Genomic DNA, 20,062 nt, shown 5'->3' with positions numbered 1-20,062 from the left:
TGTCATTTTTACATTTCACCTTTTTTAATTAGTCTTGAAGTTCGATTGTTTTGTCTAGCGAAAAAAGGTTTGAAACTTTGAAAATTGTAAAGTACAGAGAAATCCTTTTGTATCAAAAAATTTAGAATGAAAATGGGGAATGTGTCAAAGAGACAACAACGCGATCAAAGAGCAGAAAATTGCCAAAGACAATGCATGGCTCTCAAACACAACGAGAAAATCTAAACCCGGAGGCGACCTCAGTTGGTCCCCGGCCAAACAAGAATGTGTACTAGTTCGAACAGTGAACATGGACGTCACACTTTAGAAACGTCAAAACATAAATGAACTAAAATTGAAAATCATACAAGACTTAAAAAGACCGAGGCTCCGACTTAGGACAGGCGCAAAAAGATTGCGGGGATGAACTTGTGAGATATAAACCCTTCCTTTATATATATACCTCTAGCCAATGTAAAATAAACAAAAACACACTCTGGCAATATATACATGATATATACGCACAGTACAACTCAGTTCGATGCCAGATAACCTGTAACAAAAGAAACTACAAGACACATTTATAAGACTACAAATGCTTCATCTTTTTCTCTTCCTGGTCACAAAGCTTTAAAGTTTAAGCTTGAATTAGAGAATTTACGTTTTCAGTTTCAAGACTTTGGAACTTTACATCTTGACGATAGAATTTACATCTTCAGCGCTAGACTTTACATTTTCAGTAATGGGTTTAAAAACCAATAATTCTTTATATTTATGAACCCAATAGGTCTCCATATTTATGCATTGAACCGTAATTGTGTATTTTTCTGTGTTTTGCGTAAATTGTTATGTTGCTTTTTATTCAATAATTCTGCGGTGAATTGACCAAGTATATCTTCTCATATTTTTAATCTATGATTTTACATACGTATCTATAAATCTATTATTTGTTTAATTGTGATAATCATATCGACCTGTTAACTAGATCTGCTATTTTTAATTTCCCGTCACACTCCAAAGCCTCATATTACTTCAAAATGGACGTAAAACCAGAAATGTATCCCGGATATACTGATGAGGCTCATCCAGAATGCTTTAATAAAGAGGCAATGCCACAACAACCGTCGGTAAAGAAACCAGGTCAATTACCGGAATCAATGATCAAACAGTATTTTGAAAAGGTAAGTCACAATATCAATTATTGTATAAGTATGTTCAGTTGATAATAATCATTGTAGGGTTAAATTGTAGGACAAATAATTCTATTTATACTATTCGTATACAAACAACAAATATTTCAAAGCAATTTTTGTTGCTAGATTTGAAGGAAAGAAAAAAAAGAGATGCAAACTTAACTTGTCCGAGAAATGTATTGTGATTGTGTTGAAAGATTTCCTTTATTGTTAAGGTTTTCCTATATTAATTAAAACAAAATTCGTCCTTTTGCATTGTTTTCTGTTTAAGATAATTCAGTGGGACACATGCATGTACTCTAGATTGATATGTTCACCCGACTCTGCTTAGTTTTATATGACCTTTATACATATGAAACTCAATAATTCGTTAATGTCAAAATTGCAAAATATTTAAAACACAAGTACGTCTTTTCCATATCATAGCTTTCTGATAAATGTTTTAGACTTACACAAATAGTACACGCTATCTGAATTTGTGTAAGCTCGTTTAAACTTTCAGGCTACTGAAAATTAAAGTTGCATGAGGAGAAGTAACTATTTTACAATTCAGTACTTTTTTTTAATTCTTTGTTCAGACCAAATAGCTCATGTAGAATATACTGTGGTAAAAACTTACAGTGAAACAAATCCTATTTTAAGATTGAAGGGACAATATAAAGAAAAGTGCATTTGCAAAGATCCAAAGCAGGCAAACAACTTCTTTGGAAACGTATGATTTGAGAATTTAAAAATAGATCTTAGTTTCCTGACAGAACAATTCCATATTAAATCAGACTAATTAGGTTCGATAAAGATGTGACGTAAACATGAGCGAGACCAACACAACAAGAACAAAATGTTATATGATGATGGTACTAGTCCGCTGGAAAACATGTCACTCTACCCTAACATATTTTCTGATCCGAGCTTTTCTATCTTAATTTGTTCTTATTCGCGTGCTTAGCGGGAAAACAAATTTACCAATTTTCAAAACCTACGAGATCCCACATTCGGGGCAAGCATCTGTAACACGATTGCTGTAACTGTTTGAACAAGCACTGGTTATACGAGTAGAGCGATGTTTTTGTGTGGTTTCGTAATGCTAAATTTTTTTTTCTCTGTATTTTTGTGGTATTATTTTTTTTTTCGTCGTTATTCGTTTGGTTATGGTCGACTTATGGTGTTTTGGTTGTCCTATTTTCTGTATGTCCTCTTTTTGTATGTTAAGTTACAATTAAACATATACATGCTTCAATGTTGCAATTAATACGAACATTTTAAAAGTATAAAGAGCTATACTTTCGTTTTAACATTCCTAAACCACCCAAGATATAGTGTTTGGATTAAAAGTACACGGATGTCTGTGAACTCAAATTTAGATTTAATACTCGTTTAACGATATTTCTTTGGAGACAAATTAGATTTGTGTTATTGAATACTTTATCATATCACATTATTCTGGACTTAAATCCTCTTTCGGCAGATGATTTGGGTTTTTTTTTGCAATTAGTCAATTATAGCTTGCTTGTTTCAGATGTATGTGCATGGTATAACCATTATTTTAATCTTTTCTAAAGGGTTACGTCATTGTAGAGGATTTTTTTAAACCAGAGGAACTTGAGCCCTGTAAACGCGACATAGAAAAACTGGTGGACGACGTGGCACAAAAACTATACACGGCTGGTAAAATAAAAGGTATGTATGTAAGAGGGAATAGTTAGTCACGTGACTGCATTACGTTTTCTTTTTTTCAACCGTCTATTTGTATGTTAATATTTATAGTTATTTTTAAAACTTTAGAATATAAAGATTCTAGTTAGGAACTTTAATGATTAACTCAGATTTGATACGAGAATTTGACTAATGGCATTTGCATGCTGTTAAGATGGGAAATTCCCCTTTGACATTTGGCTAATTTTAAGATCATATTGGTTAAATTGGAAGAATAATAATAATCATCTTCATTTTTTGTATTCTATACTAAGTACGTCTGTGTATCTTTTGTTCCGATGATGGGCTGATGCATTACTGTTCCATGTGATAAGGGATGGGTGTTGAGCACAAAAAAAAATCCTTTCATTCAGTATGTGCCTGTACCAAATTCGCAGTATTCATTTGTTACCTGTCTGTCATATTTGTTTTAAGCATAAACTTGTAGGGACGTTGATTTTCTCTTCACATGTTGTCATCCCGATGCGTTTTATAACATAGTTTACAGCTCATTGCTGATGACCCCACCTATAGTTGTTAACATCGTTGTCTCATTGGCATCCATTCCGCATATTCTTATTTTCATATGGCCGTAAATCAAGTTCACAATTATAAAGCAAAATTGATATACTCAGGTACGAGGGTTTCTTATCGTCGAGTTGCAAGTTGCGAGTTAAGAAAGTCGAGTTGCAAGTTAAAAAAGTCGAGTTGCGAGTTAGGAAAGTCGAGGTGCGAGTTACAAAAGTCGAGTTGCGATTTACAAAAGTCGAGTTGCGAGTTACAAAAGTCGAGTTGCGAGTTACAAAAGTCGAGTTGCGAGTTACAAAAGTCGAGTTGCGAGTAACAAAAGTCGAGTTGCGAGTTACAAAAGTCGAGTTGCGAGTTACGAAAGTCGAGTTGCGAGTTACGAAAGTTGAGTTGAGAGTTACGAAAGTCGAGTTGCGAGTTACAAAAGTCGAGTTGCGAGTTAGGAAAGTCGAGTTGCAAGTTACAAAAGTCGAGTTGCGAGTTACAAAAATATTGTTTACACCGAATTTTCAGGTTTGATTCACATTTGATAAACAAAACATGCATGTACCCGAACTTAGTTATTCCCGTGATTGACAATTTGTGGGATTTGAAACAGTTATATGTGATACTTATTTATAAGAGTCTAATATAAGTTAAGTTCTGGAAGCATTTAAAACAGATAATGTATCCTTTATGGACGAGATCGATCTTATTTAATCCAATGCGGTTACACTACAACATAAAAAGAACCGATCTGACCATGAATTACATTTCGTAAACAAATCATCCTAAAAATAGAATAGTAAAGGAAATTCTGCATCTCGCGCGAACATAATACATTGCAAAATCATTGAGAAAATAGTTTGCTCATTGGAATTTCGTATGGACTTATTAATCATTATTTTGGATCATACATCACAGGTCATTAAACAAAGATATGTGTGTAGACTATCGCTAAATAACGAATGGCCAATGCGTTTGAAGATGAGGATTTGCAGCAAACAAATAGAACTTATTGATTTAGAAGATAATAAAAAATTAGCCGAATAGTATGCGCTTCCATAGAATAGATATAGGAAGATGTGGTGTGAGTGCCAATGAGACAACTCTCCATCCAAATAACAATTTAAAAATTAAACCATTATAGGTTAAAGTACGGCCTTCTATGTTTACTTTTCGTATTCCATCCATCATTTTTAAACACGCCGAACATGCGCAGATTTATTTTCATATCTGAATATAACATTCAGACACCTGGAAAAAAACGATCGATCTAATGCGGGGTTCACACATTGCCGATTATTGCTCCCGTTTGAGACGATATGAAAAGTGAAAAAGTCGGATTGGTATCCTCAATTATCTGGAATGTCCTATCAATGTCTGAACGCATTCGTTTTAGTTCGTAACAGATTCCTACGGATCGGGAAGGGTCCGAATAGTTCGGCAAAGCATCCCGAAAGTTAGGTGCGTCCCGTAACATTCGGGGCAACTCAGCCGATTTTGTCTAATCGGATTACAATCGTGGCTATGTCGTGACAGATTCTGATGTATCGGATCGAATTCCGAACAATGTCTTGTGTATTCTGGACGGTGTCCTGTGGAACGGGAATGATCCGGAGTAATTTTTCATAGCTGTTTTTCTGCCGATTGAGTCCAGATTGCATCCAGATCTTGTCGATTGCGAACCGTTTTTTGCCGAAACCGTTCCGAAACAGTCCCGTTATTAATACGAAATTCGTCAATGATACCCACGTCAGAGTCCCGACAACTACAGAATACAATACGACTGAGACCAGACAAAGCCGTTTGCAATGCGATAGAGCGGATCGTGATAGGATTACGTTCCGACAGTACCTGATCATCCCGAATATGCCGACAGTTTTCGAACAAATAACTTCCGTCAGCGTCGGTTCACTGTCTGGTCACTGTCTGATCTCAGTCGGATTACATTCGGTAGAGTCGGGACGCAGTCGTGACAGACTCGGTCGAATTTTACCTGGCGAAAAATACAAATCGGATTAGAAGCGGATTCAGAACGGGATTATCGGGACTTATTCGCTTAGAAACGGTTAAATATCGGTGCTTCCTGAACACTATCTGATCGTTGTCGTGATCAAATTATTTTTTTTACAAATTTTAATTTAAGTTTGAATTTCCATCCACGATTCACAGGATCTTGATCAGACTTTTAATAAATTTTAATCGGGAATGGTCCTGTCAAGAACGGTAGTAAAAATCGTGAATGTGTGACCCCAGCTTAAGCATTTTCACTTGAAAAAAGATCGATTCAAATAAGATTGATCTTTTTAAAACTACATCGATATCTGGAAGTAGACTTTTAAGACCGATTGAAGATCGATCTTTTCCGTTTTCATTATTCCATCCGTCGTTTTGAAAAACGTGTGTTTATTCCGCCAAACAAAGATAGTAAATGCCATGCAATCGTGAGAGATATGTACAATAAAAGTGAATTATGTGCTAAAATAGACAATGTGCTTACTTCTAATTTTTATTCCCAAATTGGAGTAAACTAAGGGGATATTTTGAATCCCAACCTTTTCAAGATTTTTATAAATGAATTTTACCGGATGCATTTAATGAAACCCCAGATGCTGTTGATATAAATGACCGCAGAATTGACTGCCTCATGTATGCAGAGGATCTTGTTATTTTTTGTCTAGTTCCAAGGCAAGTCTTTCAAAAACGACTTGATAGTTTATCCTGTACTGTAAAATGGTGTTTAGAGGTCAATCTATTTAAAACTAAAGTTAATATGTTTAACAAACCTGGAAAACTTTTAAAAGAATATTTGTATTGCGAAAAAGATATAATAGAATGAGTTTACAATTATAAGTATCTAGGTTTAAAATATATATTGACTTTTTAAGCATGGAAAGGGAGAGTTATACAAAAAATCACTATAAGCAATATTCAAATTGCGAATTTCGTCATCTTACAATCCAAGTAATTTTACTCTATAACATATATATATATATATATGACCATACAATAAAGCCTATTTTAATGAATGGCAGTGAAATTACAGGAATGTTCAAAACTATCTCTGCAGCATGCCAGAAAGAAAGTGAATATTTATTACAGCACCTTTACATAATTATGAACGATTTTTTTTTAGATGAATCCAATTTAAAATATATGAAATATATTTTCGGTTTAACAAATAGTCTTCTAACTGTATAGCTGTGCTAGGAGAGCTTGATATATTCCCTTTATATTTTTCAGTTGTATTATCAATTATGAAATATCGGTTTAGAATTATAAAAAAACAATATGAAAGATGGTTTACTATATGATACCTTTATGTGTAACAAAAACATGTTCACTAATAATATTGAATGCTTTAATTCATCCATACACATACATTTTTTTTCTTCAAAAAGCTGAAATATTCATAATTTGGAAGTAAAGCTTGACTTTGTTATCAAGTCAGTTAAGCAAAAACTTTGTTATAGTTTAGTAAAATTTTGGAACACAAAAAGAATAGATACAAAGAGTAGTAAATTAGATTTTTATTTCAAATTAAAAACTTATTTTCTCAGAAAATGTATCTACATTGTACATGAATCTTTAAGCAATCTTTTGATGAAGTGTCGTCATATGTAAAATCAGAATCAGTGCCCACGATCTCAAAATAGAAAGAGACAAGATATAAAACTTTGTATATAGCAAGAGACCATTTTAAAGGATTTGAAAGAAATGTAGTTGAAGATGAACAACATTTCATTACAAGTTGTCCAGCATGTACAAAGATGATCTGTAGGGAGATGTTTTTGTAGGAGATATTTTTTCAGTATTTTTGCTAATTTTTCATATCTCTCAAATGAGACAAAATGTGTTTTGTTATGTATATTTGAGAATGTGTCTGTACATAAATATTTAGGGAACTACATGTGTATATTATTACAAGTCTAGATGTTAAGCGAAATGTAAATGAATATATGTTACCTAACAATGATAATTGTAATGATTTTATAGTTCAGGTCCTGTCTTGAATTAAATGTATGTGACTTTTTTAGAATAATATTTCGTTTCAACGTATAAAATATGGCAGTGACTGTTTTGTCGACTCCCTTCGGGGCTATTTTACCAGCTCCAGCAGAATAGCGATTTATATAGAGTTTTGCTATTTTGCCGGTTTTAATTAAGTTAAAAATAACTTATAATTGACAATATCAAACATGTGAACACGATATAACTCAAGTTTAAACCTAAGTGACTCAGATTAATAAGTTACCCAATACTTTAAAAAAAATACTTATGAAATCACGATGTAGCAATAATCATTTTATACTTTCCAATCTTACTTGTAAAATGGCGCAATTGTAGTTTTTACAATAGTATCTTTGACAGCTACATTTATAAAATAAAGAATAAAAACGGGGAATGAGTCAAAGAGACAGCAACCAAATCAAAATATACAATTCAACCAAAGGTCATTGGGTCTACAACACAGCGAAAAATCACACACCTACAGGGAGCCCTGAGCTGGCCCCGCAACACAATATTAGATAGATCAAGAATATAGACGCCATTCTATGCTGCTAAATATAAAGATGAACCAAAATTAAAACATATTCAAGAGCAACAAAGGCTAAAGGTTCCTGACATAGGTCAGACACAAAAATGCGGCGGGTTTAAACTGGTTTTATTCACGCCCATCATTTCCTCTTCATCTCTAGCCAATGTATAAGACATATATAATTTTAACATCCTCAATTTAGAGTGTCACTGACAAACAATAAATTTTGCGGTCCCTAACGAATCGGTATTGCCCGGCTCTACAGCTGCCCCAAAAAGCCCACTTTAAACGAAATCTGCAGAAGGGGTGTTTTACATATATGTACTATAGTTAAGTTGCTATCTCCCTTTACGTTTAATACGACGGTGCTATGTATTAAATTTAACTCGCAACTCGACTTTCTTAACTCGAAACTCGACTTTTGTAACTCGCAACTCGACTTTCTTAACTCGCAACTCGACTTTTGTAACTCGCAACTCGACTTTCTTAACTCGAAACTCGACTTTTGTAACTCGCAACTCGACTTTCTTAACTCGAAACTCGACTTTTGTAACTCGCAACTCGACTTTCTTAACCCGCAACTCGACTTTTGTAACTCGCAACTCGACTTTCTTAACTCGAAACTCGACTTTTGTAACTCGAAACTCGACTTTCTTAACTTGTAACTCGACTTTTGTAACTCGCAACTCGACTTTCTTAACTTGCAACTCGACTTTTGTAACTCGCAATTTGACTTTCGTAACTCGCAACTCGACTTTCTTAACTCGCAACTCGACTTTTGTAACTCGCAACTCGACTTTCGTGACTCGCAACTCGACTTTCGTAACTCGCAACTCGACTTTCTTAACTTGCAACTCGATTTTCTTAACTCGCAACTCGATACTCGACAACAAGTGAATCTCCTCAGGTACACCTTTTTAGGCAAAATCATCCATACTGATGATTACTAAAGTGGCGTTAGTGCAAAGCAATAATACTGTATTGCAATGTAATCATATTACTGTTTGTGACAATCAATAAAACAAAATATAACAAAGAAATAATATTTCAATTGCTAAACAATTAACACATAAAAACAAGTGAGATTTAGAAGATCTTATTAATTTGCGGACTACAGTTAATTCCTAAATGCTATCTTTTTAAAGAATTTTATTCAAATTTGTAAATGAAGGTGTGAATCTAATTTCAGGCTTATTCAAAGAATATGGATTTTATGAAAGATTAACCAAGTTAGAGGCAGAATTTCCCGGATCAACAGTTCTAATCCTGAAACAAGGTTATATGCCAAAGGTACAATAAGGGGAATAACTCCTATAGTATGAATAAGATTAACATTATAGTCAAACTTATGTGTTTGTGATTGCAATATCGTTCAGCCAATCCGAATATGTATCTCCATAAAAGTGGAAGTAAAATGTGAATTTGAATGTTTGATGTTCAAGCGAACATGTGGCATGCATAATATGTATTTCAATCAGATTCAATAGGCCAAAGACATCAACGTATGTTAATATTCTTATAGTGTTTTTCAGGCGCTTGGGTTATGAATCGATCTCATCGTATTCAATGTGTGCATGAGAGGTTTTTAAAGGTTTATTTATTTTTGAAAAATAGAGAAGCTGCACGTATAAACTACAGTTATAATAATATTGATAAGAGCAAGAACGGGTTTAAAAGGTTTAGATATTAAATATAAAAAAAAGAATCTTGAGTAAGAAAAAAGCGCCCATGATTATCAGCAGTAACTGTTAATTTTGTATCTGTATATGTTGATACTTTGTTCGAGTGAAAATAAAATGCATTGAATTGAATTGCAGGCATTTCAAAAACTATGGTCAAATGAGCGTTTACTAAATGTAGTAGAACAACTAATTGGACCAGATATTGTAGGCCATCCAGTGTGGAACCTACGGTCAAAAGTACCTAAAAATGAGGCCACTATAGTACCATGGCACCAAGGTATTTATTTTATTGAGGGACCAGATGAGAACCACCTCCGGGTGCGGGATTTTCTCATTGGTGGCCTTCGGCTGTTGTCTCCTCTTTGCGGTTGTTGTCTCAATTTTATTTATGGTTTATTCAAAGTATGTTTCCTTTGCACATACTCAAAGAATGATTGACTGTCTGAAATGCTTATGTGCAGTAAAAGTTTTATTTGATACAGGTGTATATACAAGAAGTGGTATAATGCTCAGATGAAAACTGCACACTGTTTCAATCAATTTAATCATTTATATTCACATACGGGCTAATGTGATTTGAATAAATTTCATTTTAAAAAGTCTCAATTTGCACTATTAAAACTTATTGCACAGTACTTTTTGTTTCTTTTTAAAAGCAATCATTATCAAAAGAACCGTGAGACCGGATGGTTTCTACAAAACTCGATTACAATAGTGATATGATATCTGTATCTGTACATTTCTTCACAAATTGTAATTAAACCTCACAGACACAAATAAGTGAAACCCGATAAAACTAAAACTTAATAAAATCCAAGTCAAACGAATGTACTTTTATTAATGAGGAATGTTACTGTTCTGTAGTAAAATAAAACCTGCATTTTTTTACATAAATAAGGCCGTTAGTTTTCTCGTTTGAATTGTTTTACATTGTCTTATCGGGGCCTGTTATAGCTGACTATGCGGTATGGGCTTTGCTCATTGTTGAAGGCCGTACGGTGACCTATAGTTGTTAATGTCTGTGTCATTTTGGTCTTTTGTGGATAGTTGTCTCATTGGCAATCATACCACATCTTCTTTTTTATAAAGTTTTAAAATGAATTGTGTAACTATTGTATCATTCTTCATTAAAGATGCAGGATACCTGGACAACGACTCGTACAAAGTTATGCAACCTACAGCTTGGATTCCATTAATAGATGCAAATGAAAAAAATGGATGTTTGCAGGTAAAATTAGTCTTCGTTTATGATATAGATATTAGGATCTATAATATTTCAATAAGTTAAACTTTTAAACAATTTCTTTCCTGGAGATAAGATAGATATAGGATGATGTGGTGTGAGTGCCAATGAGACAACTCTTCATCCAAATAACAATTTAAAACAGTAAACCATTATAGGTCAATGTACTGCCTTCAACACGGAGCCTTGGCTCACACCGAACAACAAGCTATTAAGGGCCCCAAAATTTCTAGTGTAAAACCATTCAAACAGGGAAAGCCAACGGTATAATCTATATAAAAACAAGAATGTGTCCTCAGTACACGAATGCCCCACTCGCATTATCATTTTCTATGTTCAGTGGACCGTGAAATTCGGGTAAAATCTCTAATTTGGCATTAAAATTAGAAAGATCATATCATAAGGCACATGTGTACCAAGTTTGAAGTCTATTGGACTTTAACTTCATCAAAAACTACCTTGACCAAAAACTTTAACATGAAGCGGGACAGACGAACGGACGCACAAACCAGAAAACATAATGCCCCTCTACTATCGTAGGTGGGCATAAAAACGAGAAACGAGAAACACGAATAAATTACATAAACAGACGACAACTACTGTACATCAAATACCTGACTTAGGACAGGTGTAAACATTTGCAGCGGGATTAAAAGTGTTAATGGTACCAAACCTTCTCCCTTTTTCTAAAACAATAGAATAACATCACAACATAGAAAATCACACTTGACAGGCTTAACTCAATCAAGTAACGTAAATCAGTAAACTATGAACTAATAAATTTGATCTGCGATATCTGAATGCAAATGCACAGTTAAATAGAATATTAGGGACAAACATTCAAGGCCAAAAAGTAAATAAACAAGTCCAAACAAATCCTTGGCAAGACACCGCTGCAAAATATTTAACCCTTCACAATATATTAAGTCGAGCATTTTATTATTTGTTTACATTTGTTGTAATGTATGGCTCTCACTATTTGAGATACTATTGATACACTGCCTAGCATTTTTTTCAGTTTGGATAGGAATTGCTCCAATGAGCTCTAGCCAAATATTAAGAATTTGAATAGTTTGGCAAATGTATATACGTCAATAAGGGAATTTATATAGTCTTCACTAATGTACAGGTGGCAATTAAATGTTTCAAACTCTATGTTGTGTCGGGTCTATTAAAGTTTGTCTTTTTATGAATTTTCTTAGATTGCATCAAGAGGTCACAAAACTGGTAAAATAGGTCAACATCAATGCTGTTGGGGAGGAACATGGTATGTTATGTTAGAGGAGGAAGAGATGAAAAATAAACTAGGTAAATAAAAACTCATCATAGATACCAGGATTAAAATTTGTATTTACGCCAGACGCGCGTTTCGTCTATAAAAAAACTCATCATCCCAAAAATTCAAAAAAGTCAAATAAAGTACGAAGATGAAGAGCATTGAGGACGAAAATTCCTAAATGTTTTGCCAACTATTCCTGAGGTAGAAAAGACATAGTATTGCAGAAATTCAAAAGCTTTGTTAACAATTAATTTATAAATATGACCATATCAATGATAATTCATGTCAGCACAGAAGTGCTGACTACTGGACTAATAGACCTATTCAAAAATGGATGCACAACTGCACGTCATTTTCCAATCTAATTGTCCTGTTAAGAGTATGTCGTATACAAGGCTGTCTGCATCGAAAAACAATTACAGTATGCTATCTTGGTGTATGCTTAAGGGTGTATTTCTTCACATGCAGGCTGCATTGTGCATGCATAAGGGTTTGAATTTTGAAGTTTAGTCTTCCTTACGTGTTTGGAGTTAATAATATTAAAAAAAAAATCACTTATTACCAATAAATCCCTCCCTTCCACCCGGTCCAATTAATTGTAGAACATTTTGTGTCTGGTGTATTTTAAGCATTTGTACTAAGATATTGCCACCGAACAGCACTTAGTAACATCAATCAATTAATTGATCTTGTTTTTATACATTGTATTTATATCATGCAAAGGTGAACCGTCTAAACAGCTCCAATTCTGATAATGCTGTGTCAGTCAATGCCACAATGCGTCAATAATAACCATTTGAAGTGATTTTTCACGGGGAAATTGGCACATATTAGTATTGTGTTTGATGTTTGCTTTGGACTTTTCTTATTCCCGTTCATGTAAATTCTTAGTTTATACAATTTTATTTGCCATCAATAATCTATCTGGTAATTCTGTGCATGTGTTATTCAAAGACGCATGTAATTGTTAAAGATGAATATCAAAGAGCTTTTCTAAAGAATAAGGTATTTAGTCACTTCATTAAAGACATAATAACACCTCAGTGTCAAGATTGATACTATGACAGGAATAAATTCAAAAAAGCCTATTTGATCAATTCTATTTCTTGACATTTGATTGGCTTGTCTCATTGCATTCATATTCGCCTAGACTAGTTAAATAAACAGATTACTGCTTTACTTATATATATTAGTACCATTGATCTAAAAAGAATTATATCAGATATGTATTTGATTTTTTATAAAATTCGAAGAAAAATATTTCAAGACGTAAAAAAAAAATTACCAATACAAATTATCTATTTTCCGATCACATCGCACATTAAGAGCAGAATTTTAATAATGACACAGCAATTAAAAATACAGAATAAACCCAACCAGTAATTCATGCATACGTCTACACGATTAGTATTATTATTTACAGAAATTGATATAAACAAGGATCTAGATGTTTGTCCTGTGCCTTATGGTGGTATGGTACTCTTCAACAATGTTATTCCCCACAGAAGGTATGCTGATTAGATATAAGATGCAGTATGAGTGACAATGAGACAATTCTTTCATCTAAGTTACACTTTTGAAAAATCAAACCATTATAGGTCAAAGAGCGGCCTTCAACACCATAACTGCTATGTGTAGGGCTTCTAAGTATAAACCTAGACTGCTGCAAACTAGAAATATATTATGTTTGCATAAACATAATGACAGATGGTGTGGTGTAAATTCAGTTTGACAACAACCAAATATGTAAAATCACAAAAATACTGAACTCCATGGATAATTCAAAACGGAAAGTCCTTAATCTAATGACAAAATCAATAGACCACTTTCGAGTTCAGCCGTCACCGGAAAAATCTCGTCAATTATACGCGCCTTTATCACCGTCATTTGTGCGTTTAGGGGCGTCGTCATTTCCTTCCAATGTTGAGCGAGTGGTTGGAAAACTATAATTCTATATTGTACGAATTATTCGGCAAATTGAATTCTCAAAATTGACAATCAACACTGCTGTCATTAGGGAATTGTCAGTAAGTACCTACAGAGCAACCATTATTTCTAGTTTATCCTCCACAAAGACGATCACTAAGACGCTTGATGAACGTAAATAGTGCAGGGATACAGGCGACCCCCTCTATCTGGTAAATGACGTCATAAAGGCGTGTATAATTGACGAGTTTTTGCCGGTGACGGATGAACTCGAAAGTGGTCTATTGATAAAACACATCAAACGAATGGACAACAACTGTGTCATTCCTGACTTGGTACAGGCATTTTCAAATGTGGATATTGCTGAACCTGCATGTTATTCATTTTTTAAACAGAAGTTCGTTGTATAACTTATCATTCGGGAATAGTCCTCCATGTATTGATTTGAAGTCCAGAAATTATTACAGGAGTGCAAAAGAACTTTAACAAGTCTTCCTATTTAACATAATCTTGACCTAATAAAGTAATTATATCCTTAAAGCCAAAATTGAGTTAGTTTGTTTCATAATTAAAAGATAATTGATGTTCAAATACAAATACAAATAATGAGTTTTAGATTTTTACTTACAGCATGTATTTAAGTTTTCATAAAGTAAGAGTTTAAAATAAAATGCCATTTTAGTTTACCAAATGTTTCAAAAGACATACGATGGAGTTTGGATCTTCGATGGCAGAAGCCGACAGAACCATTTGGGTTCTACAATTTAAAAGATGGAGTTTTGATGCGGTCCTCAAAAGATCCCAATCTTGAAATTGATTGGGAGAAATTTAATAAAGTTGACCGACATCAAGAACAACGTAAAGCTATGGATGTGAGTAAACTATCTGAAACAAGAATTACTTCGTTCTTTCTTGACAATTTCTTTGCTACAGTACTCTGTGTACATACAATGTTGTAGTCACTTTCTTTGTCTTCGAAGCTCTTTAAGGGCTCAATCTTTAATGGAAACGTTAAGAGCCGAAACATTCTAGAAAAGTAAAGTAATAATTAAAAACTTAAAGTATTTTTTTTCAAAATCTATTCGTCTTAGGTGTTAGAGTTTAAGGCATAGACAATACACTATGAAAGGATAATACTTACCACATGTATATGTACCTTCATTATAAACAGAATGTCTTGAAATGGTTTATTGAATGATAGGTATTAACGTCATGTAGTAGATATTCCATGTCTATTTAGGACGATCGATGTGGTTAGATGACGGCCTTTAACATTGAACATAATCGGACATGTCTATTTGTTTTAACTTGGTACCGTGACCAGGCAACTTTTGTTTGGCTTGATGAGAGTTAATTCAAACTAATATAACATTTAATTCACTAAATACTGAAATGTGATAAGTAGAGCGTTATATCGATTTAACACCACTGTTTGGTTAGCAAAGGAAACAATTTTGTTTCATAAATTAATGATAAGACTCAGATTGTCGAACCATGTGAAAAATTATGTTTTCCTTTGTCCTTTTAATCAAGGAAATTACTTGTCGTTTATCAAGCATATTTGAGTAAAATATTTCAAAACCCTACCAAGTTGACAGTAGTTACTACATCTTTTCAAATTCAATTTTTCACAATTAACAGGTTGAACCGGCAGAAGAGAGTGAATTTGATTTGACAATGCCTGGACCATGGATGAAAAAATGGGAAATGGTTCACATGAATATGCATACTGACAGACAAAAAGAATTAGATACAAAAGCATGAAGAATACATACTCCCGAAAAAGATACTAGACAGTTGTACGATGCAATGCAGCAATGTAATTCATGAATATTGCTGAAATTTTTTTTTCATCCAATCTCTGTTGAATGACACATGATTTGTTATCCCATTGTACACATTGTCTTTCAATTTCCATTTCCATTTCCCTATTTCCATTTTTTTCAGCATATATTGGGTATCAAACCATGGCACAAAAGCAGAACATGGACAGCAAAATAAAACATAAAAAGCAAAAGAACAGCTCTTTTATTGCCATTTTCCATCTCAAAGTTAGTTTAAACTTTGTACGATGTAACACCACCAAATTAGGCCCCGTAAAAGAGTACAAGCTGGAAAGGAGCACTTTTTTAAAACAAAAATAGAGCCTACGCATCTATTAGATGTAAATAATAAATGTAAGTTATTTTGGTTTGAACTGAAAGGGAAAGAACTGGTTCTTCTTGTAGAACACTTTTGGGAGCACTTTTTTAAAACAAAAATAGATCCTACGCATCTATTAGATGTAAATAATAAATGTAAGTTATTTTGGTTTGAACTGAAAGGGAAAGAACTGGTTCTTCTTGTAGAACACTTTTGGGTGATAAATACACTCATTATAGATACCAGGATTGAAATTTTATATGCGCCAGATGCCCATTTCGTTTTTAAAAGACGCATCAGTGACGCTCGAAATAAAAAAAAATGAAAAAGATCCCAAATAAAGTACAAAGTTGAAGAGTTTTGAGAACCAAAAATTCCTTACAGTTAAGGTAATCTATTTCAGAGGTAGAAAAGTCTTTGTAGTTCAAAAAGTTTTGTAAACTTTTAATTTATACTTATGAACATATCAATAATAACTCAAGTCAAAACAGAAGTACTTACTACTTGGATGGTGATACCCTCGGGGAATTAAAAAAATCCATTAGCATTGGCATCGACCCAGTAGTTGTAAATAAACTCATCTTAGATACCTGCATGGGTTGAAATTTTATATTTGCGCTAGACTCGCGTTTCGTTTACAATAAACTCCTCATAGATACCAGGACTAAATTTAGTAAACGCCAGACGCGCGTTTCGTCTACAAAAAAACTCATCCGTGACGCTCGAATCCAAAAAAGTTAAAAAGGCCAAATAAATTTATAAATATAACAATATCAATGACAATGACAATTCATGTCAGCACAAAGACTCATCCTTGATAAGTGGGAATCTAGACTGTTACTCAGATTTGATGTACATTTGTAACTGATTTCGTATATTTTAAGTTAGGGTAAATAAAGGCAACAGTACTGCTGTTCGATAACCAGTACAGTCTGATGTGTAATTAACGGTATAAAAACAACGGCCCCCATTAAGACCTTTTGGTAGGAATCTGATTGATTAATAATAATATTTGACTGATGGTTTACAAGATATTAGATCATTACCTGCATTTTATCTTTTCATTCTATCTTTAGAAATATTTGCAATGTTGGTCCTATTACAGGATCATAAGAGAGACTTTGTAAAGTAGAATCTCTAAAAAAAAAATATTCAGATTATATGTGATTACAATTTGCCCATTAACTATAGAAGAGATTTTGTTTCATTATTCATGACAACGGACGTCAATTAATTACAAATGCTCACGATGACCTTTTTGTGTGGTTAGCTAAAAATGAGTAGGACTAGTACTGCTACAACAGTAAGAGTAAAAATTTTTGGGTACAGATTAAATCATTATCTATCATTCATCTACTCATGATCTGAGTTGTTTATAATTTAACGTATAACACTTTTGTTTGTGCATGTGAGATGTATACATTAAACATTTATCAATTATTGTAAATATGAATACAAAATTGAATTGTGTTTTATAGCCAACTTTTCATACATGTATATTCTATTACTTTACAGGTTTATAATAACATTTGTTACAGTCAGAATGTCAACCTCTAGATGACTAGTTTAGTTGTGTCTTTTTGGTGGTGCCTGTTCTTCGTGTAGTATCACTCTTATCCCAACTTAAAAACAGCATTCATATGATTCATCTTTGCTAGCCAAGGGTTCATATTTTGTTTCACAGAAAACAGAACCGGTTCGCAATCCTTACCTAGCGAAGGTCAATGTTGACTCGACCAGCCAGTGAATGAAGAGGTCAGTTGTACATAAGATTTATGCGTGATACAAATAACCTATGATTTGAAATCTTCGAATTTTATCGCAGACTAAACAATTAACAAACTATAGTTCATTATTTTTATGCAGTTTACGTTACACATTTACGACAACAATCGTTAGCGAGACGCAAGGTTCAATCAAAGACTCTGAACCATTTACGAAATCTTATTGATAGAACTTTCTGTCCGTGGGAAGCCTTTATTTACTGAGGTGTCGTTTATAGATATAATCAATAAATAAACGTGTCAAAGCGACACGAATGGCCCCGTCCCAAAAAGTTGGAAAATGTGCAATTTCAATAACACATGTGGACATAAACATGATGGTAGTCTCACATATAAAAAATCAGCTCAAAATCTGGAGGCGTATAGAAAAAAGTTCGTATAAATGTGATTTTCAACAATTTTTGAAAGGCCAAAGCCCGTAATTTTGTTAAAAATTAGCGGAGAGGAACAAAACTGAAACTTGATCTGTAACTATTCATGGTTAACTCGCATACCAAAAAAAAACAGCTCAAAATCTGGAGGCGTATAGTAAAAAGTCCGTATAACTGTGATTTTCAACAATTTAAAGCCCGTAATGTCGTCGAAAATTAGCGGAGAGGAACAGAACTTAAACTTGATCTGTAATTCATCATAGTTTACTCACTGTTGAGAATATAATGCAAATGCTAACGTTATGTTTCCCGTATATACGTCTTATGTTTATGACGTTACTTTGATTTGTATGGGAACCTTCGATATAGATTTTGAGCAGAATAGTAACACAACGCAAAGTATTGAGTTTTATTCCTTTATTACAATACATTTTGATGCCGTGACCAGGAAACTGAAAGCCGTAAACTGAAAGCGGCGACAGCAGGCCATAAAAGCGCTATAACAAGACTTTTGAGAAAATGGGAAGAGGAGCAGAATTTAGAGATAGAAGAAAGTACCGAATTATTAAAAACACTTTTGCAAAAACAGAAGATTATTAGTGCTTTGAATGAAGAAATTCCTAATTAAATAAAGGTTGAGGATGAAATTCTATAGACAGATGAGTACAAATTCTTTCTGAATACTAAAAGTAGACACATACGTAAAAAATACTCAAATTCACCAACTTCGAATATAACCACCTTGCCTAATCAATCAACGAAAAATACGAATCAGCATAGTTCAGTAGAAAATACATATAGCTCTGTTCGACAACAAATGTATCATGTTCCACCCAACGTTACGTAAAATCACAAACTTCCGAAACTCACCTTACCTACATTTACAGGAGAAACGCTCATGTGGCAAACTTTTTGGGATTCGTACGAATCATCTGTACACTATCGTCCCACACTTACCGACATAGGACGTCTCTAATGTTGTTATAACTTGTGTCCAATCCCTTTTGCTACTTCTGCAAATAAAATATGTTTAAACTAAACCGACATACACAAATTCACATATTTGAAATCGCAAAAAAGTAATGAAGCCGTTCGATGTTTTGATGGACTACATCTCACAATATAATAATTATACGGAAGCTATAAAATTGTTAAAAGAACGTTTTGGTCAGGAACACAAAATCACGAAAGAAATAACAATTTTGGAAGCAGGAAAATGCACCGATGTAGTTTATGAAAATTTATCTTCATATATTTTTGACAAGCGCCGATACGAGAGATTACCTGCGAACACAAAATAGATTAGGTAGCACTCCACAGTTAGGTGTGTAGTTTCGCATTTTGGCCCCTGTGGATTTTTCAAATATAAGAGCTAGTGAGCAATAAAATTCATTTTTGGATAGCTGATTATTAAAATAGTATTTGTATTGGGTTTATATGAACATCAAGGTTATTCAATGTATGTAATATAGACTGTTTTCTGTATGACTGTCCGTATTTGCATGTCCCTACCATACATTGGTCCGGCAATCATTGTAATGTTTTTTTATCGCACGAACTTTGTGATTGGATTTTACGAAAAAATGAGGCGAAAGACACATATTTTTTATTTGATCATTAGGAAGATTTAGGAAAACAGTTTCTAAAAAGGTATCACTCAAAGGCATTGAAGTTCTAGTTTGATTCAAATTTTGGGGGGAAATGTGACATGTTCACCCCCC

General features: G+C 33.6%; 1 protein-coding gene across 1 annotated transcript; it reads left to right on the top strand.

The window, feature by feature from the left end:
* The first annotated feature begins 942 nt into the window (after positions 1–942).
* On the top strand, positions 943–18,995 carry LOC134707818 (uncharacterized). Its single transcript, XM_063567873.1, has 9 exons — positions 943–1,160; positions 2,732–2,849; positions 9,104–9,204; positions 9,732–9,873; positions 10,730–10,824; positions 12,042–12,147; positions 13,542–13,626; positions 14,727–14,916; positions 15,686–18,995. Exons 1-9 carry the CDS (start codon positions 1,017–1,019, stop codon positions 15,806–15,808), a joined length of 1,104 nt encoding a protein of 367 aa, XP_063423943.1. The 5' UTR covers positions 943–1,016; the 3' UTR covers positions 15,809–18,995.
* The last annotated feature ends 1,067 nt before the right edge of the window (positions 18,996–20,062 follow it).

This window comes from Mytilus trossulus, chromosome 2 (genome assembly GCF_036588685.1).
Source record: "Mytilus trossulus isolate FHL-02 chromosome 2, PNRI_Mtr1.1.1.hap1, whole genome shotgun sequence".
NCBI lineage: Eukaryota > Metazoa > Mollusca > Bivalvia > Mytilida > Mytilidae > Mytilus > Mytilus trossulus.
The sequence above is the reverse complement of the archived record's forward strand: the minus strand, read 5'-3'. Positions and strand labels throughout refer to the sequence as shown.

What these genes read in the sequence shown, in the direction of transcription:
- LOC134707818 (XM_063567873.1), top strand. Translation starts at nt 1,017, where the DNA reads ATGGACGTAAAACCAGAAATGTATCCCGGATATACTGATGAGGCTCAT. An exon ending in TATAGTACCATGGCACCAAG is followed by an intron (nt 9,874 to 10,729) that starts GTATTTATTTTA and finishes TCTTCATTAAAG; the next exon opens with ATGCAGGATACCTGGACAAC. An exon ending in AGAGATGAAAAATAAACTAG is followed by an intron (nt 12,148 to 13,541) that starts GTAAATAAAAAC and finishes TATTATTTACAG; the next exon opens with AAATTGATATAAACAAGGAT.